This window comes from Populus euphratica, unplaced genomic scaffold (assembly GCF_000495115.2).
Source record: "Populus euphratica unplaced genomic scaffold, PopEup_1.0 scaffold36.1, whole genome shotgun sequence".
Lineage (NCBI taxonomy): Eukaryota > Viridiplantae > Streptophyta > Magnoliopsida > Malpighiales > Salicaceae > Populus > Populus euphratica.
The window spans coordinates 652,691-663,402 of NW_011499908.1; the positions used below are offsets into that span (position 1 = coordinate 652,691).

Consider the following 10,712-nt stretch of genomic DNA (forward strand, 5'->3'; position numbering starts at 1 on the left):
GATCCAAGCAGGCTTAAAGCCCATTGGAAGCCCAATATTTAAGAACGGGCTATCATGGGCCTTTTAGTACCAAATTCACTGAATTAGACTCAGCCAGTTAAGTCAAGTAAGCCCGACCCTAAAACTGAAAAGTAAAACGGAACCCCCCGAATTGAGGAGAAGAAAATAAATTAAAAACAAAATCAACAAATCGGAAAAAAAAATAAAAATAAAACAAAGCTTTCCTAGCGAACAAGCAAGAACTTAGAAATTGAATTCTGGGAATAGAAGTCTCCAAGGCCTAGCCCGAGTCTAAGTCGTCTAATCTTGAGCTAAGAATGGATGTAATAAAAACGCAACAAATATCGGCGAGACCGATCGAGAAAGTGATAGTGCATCCTCTAGTTCTACTCAGCATCGTCGATAACTACAATAGAGTAGCTAAGGACACTCGCAAACGTGTTGTTGGGGTCTTGCTGGGTTCCAGTTTTAAGGGCACTGTTGATGTCACTAACAGCTACGCAGGTTTAATTTCTTTTTAACTTTCCGCTTCTCCCTTAGATCTGTCCTCTTCTGAACTCCTTATTTTTTATTTTAAATTTAAATTCAGTCTCTTAAGTTTCATTATTATTATTATTATTATTATTATTATTATGATATGTGAGTAAAGGAATTTAGAGTTGGAGGGAGCTTTATTTGCTGTCAAACTATGAAAATTTGAAATGGGTTTGTTGATTCTGCTCTTTGAGCTAGCATTTGTTTATTTATAGAAGACTAGCTTTCATGTTGCTGTATGCTGCGTGTCAAATTTTTAATTGGGTTCTTCAAATTTTTTATTTGATTTTTATTTTAAGGGCAATTAGTTATAACGTATAGGTTTTTACTAGCTAAGAATTTAGATATTCAGAACAGTGTTTAATCAGCGTGGAGGGTTGTAATTTTTTTCATACCAATGCACTGTTCCGTGGGATTCAGCAATGTCCCAATTCTAGCTATCATTGTTATATTTGTCGAACTAGCATGTTCCAAATTGGATTTTAATACTATGCTTTAAGATTTTCTTTTGAGAAGTTATTGTCAGCCTATAGCTATAGTCTCATCCTTTTCTTGTTGCAGCTATTTTTCTCTCCTTGTTTTGAAGGGTGTTACGATTCTAGATTGGATGCCATATTTGGCTAAGTTAGTCATGTGATATTTCAATTGTAATTTTTCAGTGCCATTTGAAGAAGATGACAAGGACCCAGGCATCTGGTTTCTTGACCATAATTACCATGAATCAATGTTTTCCATGTTCAAAAGAATAAATGGTAATGCTGGGAACGTGGTACCTTACTTTGCATTTCTCTCTTTGGTGCCTTTAGTTTTATCAAATTGACAAATTACCTTTTTCAGCCAAGGAGCATGTTGTGGGTTGGTACAGCACAGGGCCAAAACTAAGGGAAAATGACCTGGAGATTCACGGATTATTTAACGAGTAAGAACACCATCCATGATTTTGAAGGTTAATTATCTTTTCAACCTGTGTGGTGATCATGATTAAGTAGTTCTGCCTAACTTTCAAACTCTGTGAACTGATCACTGATGGAAATTGACTAGTTTGATGGATTAGTACTTGTGAAACTTTCCCCCCTTTCTCCTATATTCACACAGTGTAATCTGGCATCGCAGTTATGCTCCAAATCCTGTCATGGTCATAATTGATGTCCAACTGGTAGAGTTGGGAATACCCACAAAAGCATACTATGCTGTCGAAGAGGTGAAAGAGGTAAGTACATAACTTATTAACACCTTGATGATCAATTGGTTAGTTGTTCTGATTAAGTTGTTTATATAGGTGTAATGCTGGATTCACGTATGCCAGGAACTTATAATGGTTGTGTGTTGGTTACAGAATGCTACCCAGAAAAGCCAGAAGGTGTTTGTGCATGTGCCATCAGAAATTGCTGCCCATGAAGTCGAGGAAATTGGTGTGCCACTGAAATCTAGTTTTCTTTGGTTTAAAAATAAAGTTGATTTATGCTTTGGGTGCTTTTAGTGAAGTTTCCTTAGCTAATACTCAACGGATGGAGCTGCTATTTTATGATTTTCCCTCTCCCTCTCCCTCTCCCAGCATTATTATAATCTAACTTTGATCTGAAAAGAATGAAGTTGATTCTTGGCTTCTATTGTATGCATAAAAGTGGACACTTCTGGCAGAATAACATGACAATTGGTCTTGAACTCTGAATTCTTTTTTGTGTTAACAGGTGTAGAACACTTATTGAGGGATGTGAAGGACACAACAATTAGTACTCTTGCAACTGAGGTCTTGTTGCTGGACTGCGCTTGATTTACCCTTTTACTTTCTAACTTCGGTAGAAGGGACTCAGTTTTTATTTTCTACTTTCAGGTTACTGGGAAACTCACAGCTCTGAAAGGGTTGGATGCTCGACTAAAAGAAATACGTGGTTATCTTGACCTCGTCATTGAAGGAAAGCTCCCGTTAAACCATGAGATTCTGTACCATCTACAGGTTTAGTTTGCATCTCCCAGATTTTCCTTGTCTGGCCCCTCTTAAATATGTTTTTTCTGTTAATTGAGCCATGTCCTGCATGAAGATATCAGTTGAATCTGTAACTGAATCATCATTTCAATCATTGTGATAAACTTGAACTTAATTTCAGATGTAGTTACCTGAACTATTATCATCTCTCTGAAATTTCATTAGGTTTCACATAGTTTGTTCTGGATAGGAGCTCTCTTAGAAGCTGATTAATGTGGACTGTAGGAATTCTTTGGTGTTAACTTGCTTATTCTGGCGGGCTTCAATTTTCATTACCCTTAGAATGGTTTAAATGGGCTTTCCTATTTTCCTTAAATTTGAATATCAAATCATTGCTAATGTGCTGATGGTGCTGAAATGGAGTGATGATTTGCCTCTGTATGGTTTTGCAAGGACCTGCATGGGTCACACCGCTCATGCTCAATGCTATATTAAGATGGTGTTTGGTAATTTGTTTGCTTTGTGTTTAAAAGTGCTTTTCAAAGTGTACTTGGGCTGAAAAAGCATCAATTCTGATATTTTCAGGTGCTTTTGAATGGTTTTTGATATACTGATGTCTAAAACATCAAAAAGCATATGAAAAAGCATCCATTTGATGCCTTTTGAGTTCAAACGCACTTTTGCAAATGCACTTGCATTACCAAACACACTAATTAAAATTATGGACATGGGGTATGGTCAAAGGTTTTTCAACAAAATTGTTTTAAACCTACAATCCCCTGATCCTCCCATGTGTTCAAAGCAAATCCTCACAAGCTCTGGACTGTTGAACATATATCTCACTAGTTCCCTTCCCTTCATCACCCCCACCATTTTTTTGATGTTTGGGCACTGTCTCAGTTTGCTAATCTTCCTGTGATGCCAGCTTATATCAATTCCCTTTTTACATTGTCCAGGATGTGTTCAACCTACTTCCTAACCTTAACGTGGCAGACTTGATTAAGGCTTTTGCAGGTAAATGAAGAAAAGGCGCAAATTTCTGTGTCTCGTTTCTCATTTTCCATTCACTGCTTTATCATATTTCCATTATGTGCAGTGAAAACAAATGATATGATGTTGGTTATTTATCTTTCGTCACTCATCCGAAGTGTAGTCGCTCTCCACAACTTGATCAACAACAAGGTGAGATCACCTTTTTTTTATCCTTTCTGAATCTTCACACAAGCTGCTCATTTTAGTGTAAAACACTAAATCTTGGTCCAATTGAGATTAGATACAAATATTGCTGTCTGGACTTGTAATTTATGATGCCCTTGTCTGTTTGAACTTGTAACATGATGTTTTCAAGGAAATGATGCTTGTAATGGATGTGCTCACATCAGTGATAGTAGATCCAGATAGTATTCCTAGGAGCTTTACAATCGATCATGACTTGGGCATCTTAAATTTGTTCTCATGACTTGGACAATCTTATTTAGTTACTGAATATCATGCATATCTTTCTTCGTGACCAACTTGAACCTCATTTTTAACCTGTGAAACTTTTGACGTTAATGTGTGGGGCATAAATCACTTCACATCGAAGTATCTGTTGTTGATTTTGAAAACCATCCATACCAGCAAAGATACCAAAATCATTATTGCCATTTGCTTCTACCATTCATTTTCTAGGTAAACTAAACCAAGTTCACTTCAGCCTATTCATGTATGTGTGTTAGAGCCTTTAACATCTGGCCATTCTTGATGCACTTCTTTTCTTTGTTTCTGCCCTATGTACATAGCTGTCTAGCAATTTCCATTAGCCTGTTTTATTCAGCATGTAGATGTGTTACTCCACGTGGATCGTAACTTATGTTGAATACTTTCAATTGTCATCCTATATTAGTAATTTTCTCACTCTCCGTGTTGGTCTAATCTTAGATGCTCAACAAAGAACATGAGAAAGCAGAAGACTCAAAGCTCGTTTCTGTACCTCCTGCTGTCGTAAGCTAGACATGGGAATTTCATCAGCCTGGATTTTATTTGGTTGTCTGTTCTCTATAAGATTAATTGCAGCCTGAATTTCATCAGCCTTAGATAATCTTTTGTTTCTGGTGCAAGAGATGGGGGAGTTGTTAGGGGTTCTACTGGAAAACATTGCTCAAAGTTGTTTTTCTTGTGATTGAAATACTAAATAAATTCATTTTGGCGTCCTCTACGGTATTTGCAAGATTCTAACTTGGTGATAAACATATGGTCATTCTTTGGCGTTAGATTCTTTAGCCGTGTTCCTAGACGATCTTGTACTCTGATTTGCATTGCAATTTTACAAGGGGTTGGCATTATGCCATCAAATGCCAAATTTAAAATTGACCAATGCTGCATACCACTGTACGGAACTATAGGAATAATGGTTTGCGTTCATTCTAGTATGCTAGCACTACTGGTCCTGGAAGCCAGGGCGTTCTGCTGGTTAAAAATGCACGGACGTTGCACCATATTGATGGCGGCACCGATGCTTGATCTCTTTGTATGGCGAACAAAGACACGAAGCTGATGCTTGATCTCTTTGTATGGCGAACAAAGACACGAAGCTGATAGATCTAAGAATTATGAAAGAGTCAGATTTTTGACATGGCTTTAAATAGATAAAACTGCGTTATCCCCCAAACAAAGATATATCTTGTTCAATTTACACCTTACAAGTTAAAACCTGGCGATACAACAAAAACTCGGTCTTTTGAAAGATACATGCCTTGTTTCTAATCAATCTTCTTCTGTGTAATCAGGCTGAACTGCCTGTTCAAACTCCGCATCCATGATCACCCCATCCATAATATGTACAACAATCTGCCCTCTCCTGAGGTCTACCTTTTCTGATCGAATTCTATTAACTACCAGCATTCCATCTAAATCCTTTGAAATGTACAATGTAAACCCAGATAAGGAATCATAGAAGACCTCTTTACTAGAGGATACTGTAGTTGAAGAAAGAGTTTGAGGAACAGCTGAGAAGCCCAGTATGCGGGAAATTATAGCATATGTATCATTCCTCTTCTCTGCTACCAAACTATCATTCAGCAGTAGCCTTAGATCACGATGGAAAGCTTTCTCCGACGGGACAAAGACTGTAAAAGCAAGATCTTCTGGCAACATTTCAAGCATCATCTCACCAAATCTCCCAATTTCTTCATCCTTGTAAACCTTCCTGATCCTAATGGTTCTGTTAGGGCCTGTTACATTATTTCTGAGTGATACCTCTGGAAGCTGGAGAACTGATACCATAATCACCAAAAGGCAACAGATAGAAATCACCACTCCTACAAAAGCTATTAAGTTCTTCACAAAGTAACCTCTCCTCATTTCTTTAACAGTTACTGCATCACTAACAAGTCATCATTAAGCATGCGTTGCAAGCAAAACCCCCTCCATGCCAAAAACCAGAAAAAATCTCTTTCAACAACAAAAGCCGGTGCCTAATATTAGATTATTTAAGCCTTCAGGATATACTTTACTATGGAATTAAGCACAGCCTGAACAGTAAACACTAAACCCAAGAAAAACTCAAGAAATCACAGCAAAAAGGAAAGTGTTTTCAAGAATTTGCAAATGAAGTTGTAGAAGATGGAAATTTACCTTCAAAAGAAGCTAGTGGCAACCGGCAACTGGCAACGGCCAGGACATCACATTCCAATTTCCCGGCTGACTATGGGGCTCTTGCCTTCGAAGTTCCATTACGCTGACTATGGGAGTATGGGGCTCTTGCCTTCGAAGTTCCATTAATTAAACATCGCACATCTCAATTGAAGTAATTATAGGTTGGAGCTAGGGTTAGGGTTCGATTCAGCGGATCTGGAAGGAAATTTAAAAAGGCAAGGTGTGCGGGAATTGCACCCAAACCCACACTAATGGGCCTAGATCCAAGAGGCCTATTAACGGACAGTAAAAATTATTCGAGGACAAATAACATTCTTACAATCATCCATCCAAGATGAATAACATCAGCACGATCACGAAAGGTAGGTTTAGTTTCTTTTTTAACTTTTTAACCATTTGATTTCATATTATGCGTCCAAGCTCGGAATTTGATGTTCAAGAGAAAGCGTTGCTCGACTGTATAAATCTTGATAATTTCTTCACATCGCCAAAGCTCTTCACTTATCGGAAAGTTTTTTTGTTTTTTTTGTGATGAACAAAACCACATATCATAACATATAAATGGCAGTTGCCAATAATATGCTTCTAGCGAGGATCTATTTGGAGTTGAGTTTGAGAGATCATAGCTTTGAAAATCATAAATTGTTGCTTTTTAAATGTATCGAGTACAGTGTTGAGAAAACTGTCGAAAACCTAAATTTTTCTCTACTGGAAATGTGCCTTTGCGAAGTCAATTCATTGAAGGCAATCCATCCGTCTTTTATTTTTCACACTCGATTAGAAAGTCAATTCATTGAAGGCAATCCGTCTTTTATTTTTCACACTCGATTAGTTAATTTTACATCCGATGCACTGATTTAATCACTAACTTCTAGTAGCAGATAAACTGACCAACTTCTTTTTTATTTTCTGACCAATGTGCTGGGTTGCTGCTAGATCTTTCCGTTCTTTTTTATTATTATTTATTTCAGTTTTTTGGCAATTTAATTAGAAAACGTATGCTCTTAACTTCCTAATAAAACAAGTATTGAAGGTTGTCCTTTCTCAGATGTTCAATAAAACTTAACATAACATAGGATTAAACCAGATAAAAAAGTATGTCACAGAGTTACAAAAGATAGGCCACCTTCTTAACCCCCATCTCATGATCCCCTCAAAAGCCCATGTCCCCACCAACATTACAATGGTCGAAATCAAGAAACAGACAACGGAATCAGATAATCGCCACCGTTGAAACATAACTAACTAGACACAAACTGCATGAACTCGTGATCAGACTCAATCCCAGCCATTGTTTCAGGAGCCAACACAACCTCAAGATCAACGGTTCCATTACCTTCCTTCCCAGGAAAAGCAGAGATTTTACCATCAAACTTATTGGCCTTACCACTCCTCACTGCCAAAGGTCGACCCCACCCAAAATCATTATCGTACATTGGGAATCTTGGTGAACTACCCATGGTCATTGATGCACCGTCCAAGTTCCCTAACGGGAAACACCTCGGATTACTTTCCCAGTCCTGAACGAAACGACGTACCGTTCCGTCGTTGTGGGCAGCGACATTTTTATTCAGCTGCTCCGCACACCAGCGTAGATCCCTAGACAACACGTCCTCAGCTGACGCGTATGTGGGTATGCTTTGAATTGCGTTCCCAAAATACAACGGATCGAGTTGGGGGTTCAAACGGTGACGGCAATTAACAGCCATTCTAAACGTGGTCGTTTTCGACGGATTCAACTTCCTTGCACGTGTCACCGCACGCCATAGAAGGGCACACAGTGATTGAAACGACGAAATCTCCCCCGTTTGAAGGTTGGACACCGTCTCTTGCGGTTTGAAAACTGCGTTCTTGAACCAGTTTTCAAGAATTGTAGTCATCTTACCGCTGTTGTGAATCTGAAACAGTGTATCATTGCTTTGTTTTCCCATTAATTCAACAACGTCAACATTAGTGTTATCTGAATTTTGACTCCATTTCTTGTTGTTGACTTTGGATTTCAGCTTCAAAATCGCTTCTCTGCTAAAACTGAAAATCCTTTCACTTAATGGCTCGTTTTCATTAAAAGTGACTCGGGGGCCACCTTGAGGAACTTTAAGTACAGCTTCGGAAATCAAGATTGAGTTTCTTGAGAAATCAGGCTTTCTTGATATTTTCTTGATTCCTCTCGAAACTTCAGCGAAGGTATTAAAGAAGTTCCAAAATGACGTACCATCAGTAACAGAATGATTCATTGAACAACCAATGAAAACCCCATCAGCTAACTCTGTGACCTGAACAGCCAAGATTGGTTTATAATGGCCTTGGTAGCTAACAGTGCTCTCGAAAGCAAAAAAGCCCCTGATGCAATCAGGTACATGAAGTGGATAGAGAATATCTTGGATGGAAATATCGGTTGCGGTGGCATGGATGAAATCTACGCCTGCATCGTTGCAGGTAATGTAGATGTGGCCATTGAAGTCCGTGTTGAAGCGACCTGCCAGAGGAGGGAAGTGAGAGAGAGTTTGAGAGAGAGATTGTTTGAGGTGGGAGATTAAGGAATCGATGGAGAGTGCTGGAGGGCTAGTGAAAAGGCCACCCTTTTGGATGTAGTGGCACGAAAGCATAGGGAGGTCAGAGACGGAGAGCTTGAGATCTTGTAGAGTAGATTTTTGGTCTGGGAAAACGGTGCATTTTGAGACAATTGTTCGAGAAGTAGCAGAAGGCATTTTTGTGAAGTTTTTGTTTTTTGGAGGAGAGCAGATTGCTATTGCTGCTTGGATGATCTCCTCGCTTTGTGCTTGATTGCGAGTGAGTGAGGAGCGATGAATGGAGAAGGAAGTGGGTGATCTATATATAGGAAATTTTGGGGGTTGGGTTCATGCACCTGCTCGCTAAGTTGTATGCTTGTTAGTGTCAAGTAATTTATTAATTTAATTTTTTTAATCATTTATTAAGTTTGATTGAAAGTGGATGTGAAGGATGTTCAATTAAAATAATTAAAATAATTAATCTGATTTATTTTGATGTCAAGGTTTTCAACTTTTTAAATTATTTATCTAATGTGAGCTGAGGGTGAATATATTTATATATGTATATATATTTGCAAGTAGTGTGGTGTTCAAAAACTCTTTTGAAACACCATAGCTAGTGGAATGGAGATATAACAATATATTCAGTGCCATTGCTTATTACTACAAATATTTTATGAGTGATTTTAACTAAAGATGAGTATACATGTTATCATCCAAGCACTTCTTAATCATTAATAATTTATGAACACATACAATTTTAATTTAATATATCTTGTAGTTTTTTCCTATAATATATACAAAATCTGAGCATTATTAATTATTTATTTTTTAGTTATAATAATGTAATAGGAGAGGCGCTACCTTTCACTATATATATAACCCAAAATTTATTGGATCCAAAAAAATTTTCATTCTTGATAATTCTACCTGTAGAATTTAGTCAGAGTTGGTCTGTCATGATTTGAACATTATTAGCAAATGAACCTATACAGAGTAATATATTAATTTGCTCCCTCAATTAATTAGTAGTGCTAATTATAACATGCCTAGTAAGCTAGCATAAAAATATTCAATTCCAGCCCACTGAGAAATGTATAATAGCTACATATGCATATGCCACGTGTATACTTATCTCGAGTATAAGCAAAATTCGATATTCGGATAACAAAAGGGTATATTAATCTCTTCTTTAAATTCAATGGTAGGCACAGGCAGAATGTCTTATCAATTTTTTCTTTTTTAATATTTCAGTATTTCTCTGCGTGTAGGAGAACATCATGGGAGCGCATACCTTTAATTCGAATGTAGATTAGGGTGAGATTTTAACGCAAACTCTTTGCAGTGTGCTAACAATTACTAGGAATTAGATTATTTTAATGTTTTGAAAATAGAATTTCTTGTTTGTTCATGAGCATGAAATTTAATGCTTCGGGCGAATTGTTTTTTTTTTTTTAGCAGCTGTGAAATTGGATTATGATGTTTTTGAGGAAAACTGATGTTTTATATTATGCCGTTATGATTCAGAATCCTGTGAGATTTTCCTTCGTATCTCAGCAGTATCAACCCAGGTCTACCTTGAACCACCCAATGCCCTCATATACGAGATATGCCTGCTTCACAAGCATCCAATTGGTAACACACAATAAATCACAGATTTGGTGTCTGCTATATATGCAAAGTTGCAAACTCTTCAAAGCGAGTTCATGCCATCAAGACAAAAAAATGATGGAAACAATTGTTCCTACGTGGCATGCAAGCAGACGTTTGTAATCCGACGTGGCAGGCATGCAAGCCTAGGGTTAAGGATCAGTGATCTGTTCAGCTACTTTGCCTGTGGGATCATTAGGCCGCAATTTGATGCTACTGACACAAGCGTTTTCCTGACTTTTTGACTTTGTTTGCTTTCAAAACTATTGTGTTTCAATGTTAAGAGACCAAGATTTTGAATAGAGAAAATATATGATGTTTCTACAGAGATTAGTAACATGACTTTGTCTCATTAAAAATAAAGTTTTAGTATCTGGGTCATAAAATCTGAACTTTTCAACAAGTAAATTATGATAAGGATACCGTGTATTATATAATTTATACAATTTTTTTAA

The 10,712-nt window shown here is 37.4% G+C and overlaps 3 protein-coding genes across 4 annotated transcripts; 1 reads left to right on the top strand and 2 right to left on the bottom strand.

The window, feature by feature from the left end:
* Positions 1-187: 187 nt before the first annotated feature.
* Positions 188-4,658, top strand: LOC105133623 (26S proteasome non-ATPase regulatory subunit 7 homolog A-like). Its single transcript, XM_011037696.1, has 10 exons — positions 188-504; positions 1,194-1,286; positions 1,372-1,453; positions 1,648-1,744; positions 1,871-1,946; positions 2,226-2,284; positions 2,369-2,491; positions 3,418-3,475; positions 3,558-3,643; positions 4,382-4,658. The coding sequence occupies exons 1-10, from the start codon at positions 318-320 to the stop codon at positions 4,451-4,453; spliced, it is 933 nt and encodes a 310-aa protein (XP_011035998.1). The 5' UTR covers positions 188-317; the 3' UTR covers positions 4,454-4,658.
* Positions 4,659-5,050: 392 nt separating this feature from the next.
* On the bottom strand, positions 5,051-6,330 carry LOC105133624 (Fasciclin-like arabinogalactan family protein). 2 transcript variants are annotated; one of them, XM_011037698.1, is made up of 3 exons: positions 6,178-6,330; positions 6,077-6,140; positions 5,051-5,893 (listed from the first exon to the last, which is right to left on the bottom strand). In XM_011037698.1, exon 3 carries the CDS (start codon positions 5,801-5,803, stop codon positions 5,207-5,209), a length of 597 nt encoding a protein of 198 aa, XP_011036000.1. In that variant the 5' UTR covers positions 5,804-5,893; positions 6,077-6,140; positions 6,178-6,330; the 3' UTR covers positions 5,051-5,206. The 2 variants fall into 2 exon arrangements, with proteins under 2 accessions (XP_011036000.1, XP_011035999.1); XM_011037697.1 differs by having other exon boundaries at positions 5,051-5,817; positions 6,077-6,161; positions 6,207-6,328.
* Positions 6,331-7,120: 790 nt separating this feature from the next.
* On the bottom strand, positions 7,121-8,914 carry LOC105133625 (uncharacterized acetyltransferase At3g50280). The gene is made up of 2 exons (XM_011037700.1): positions 7,295-8,914; positions 7,121-7,238 (listed from the first exon to the last, which is right to left on the bottom strand). Exon 1 carries the CDS (start codon positions 8,803-8,805, stop codon positions 7,339-7,341), a length of 1,467 nt encoding a protein of 488 aa, XP_011036002.1. The 5' UTR covers positions 8,806-8,914; the 3' UTR covers positions 7,121-7,238; positions 7,295-7,338.
* Between the last annotated feature and the right edge of the window lie 1,798 nt (positions 8,915-10,712).

Excerpts from the sequence above, each read along its gene's own strand:
- LOC105133623 (XM_011037696.1), top strand. The coding sequence starts at position 318 with ATGGATGTAATAAAAACGCAACAAATATCGGCGAGACCGATCGAGAAA. Across the intron at positions 2,492-3,417 it reads AGATTCTGTACCATCTACAG|GATGTGTTCAACCTACTTCC; the intron begins GTTTAGTTTGCA and ends TACATTGTCCAG. Across the intron at positions 3,644-4,381 it reads ACAACTTGATCAACAACAAG|ATGCTCAACAAAGAACATGA; the intron begins GTGAGATCACCT and ends GTCTAATCTTAG.
- LOC105133625 (XM_011037700.1), bottom strand. The coding sequence starts at position 8,805 with ATGCCTTCTGCTACTTCTCGAACAATTGTCTCAAAATGCACCGTTTTC.
- LOC105133624 (XM_011037698.1), bottom strand. The coding sequence starts at position 5,803 with ATGAGGAGAGGTTACTTTGTGAAGAACTTAATAGCTTTTGTAGGAGTG.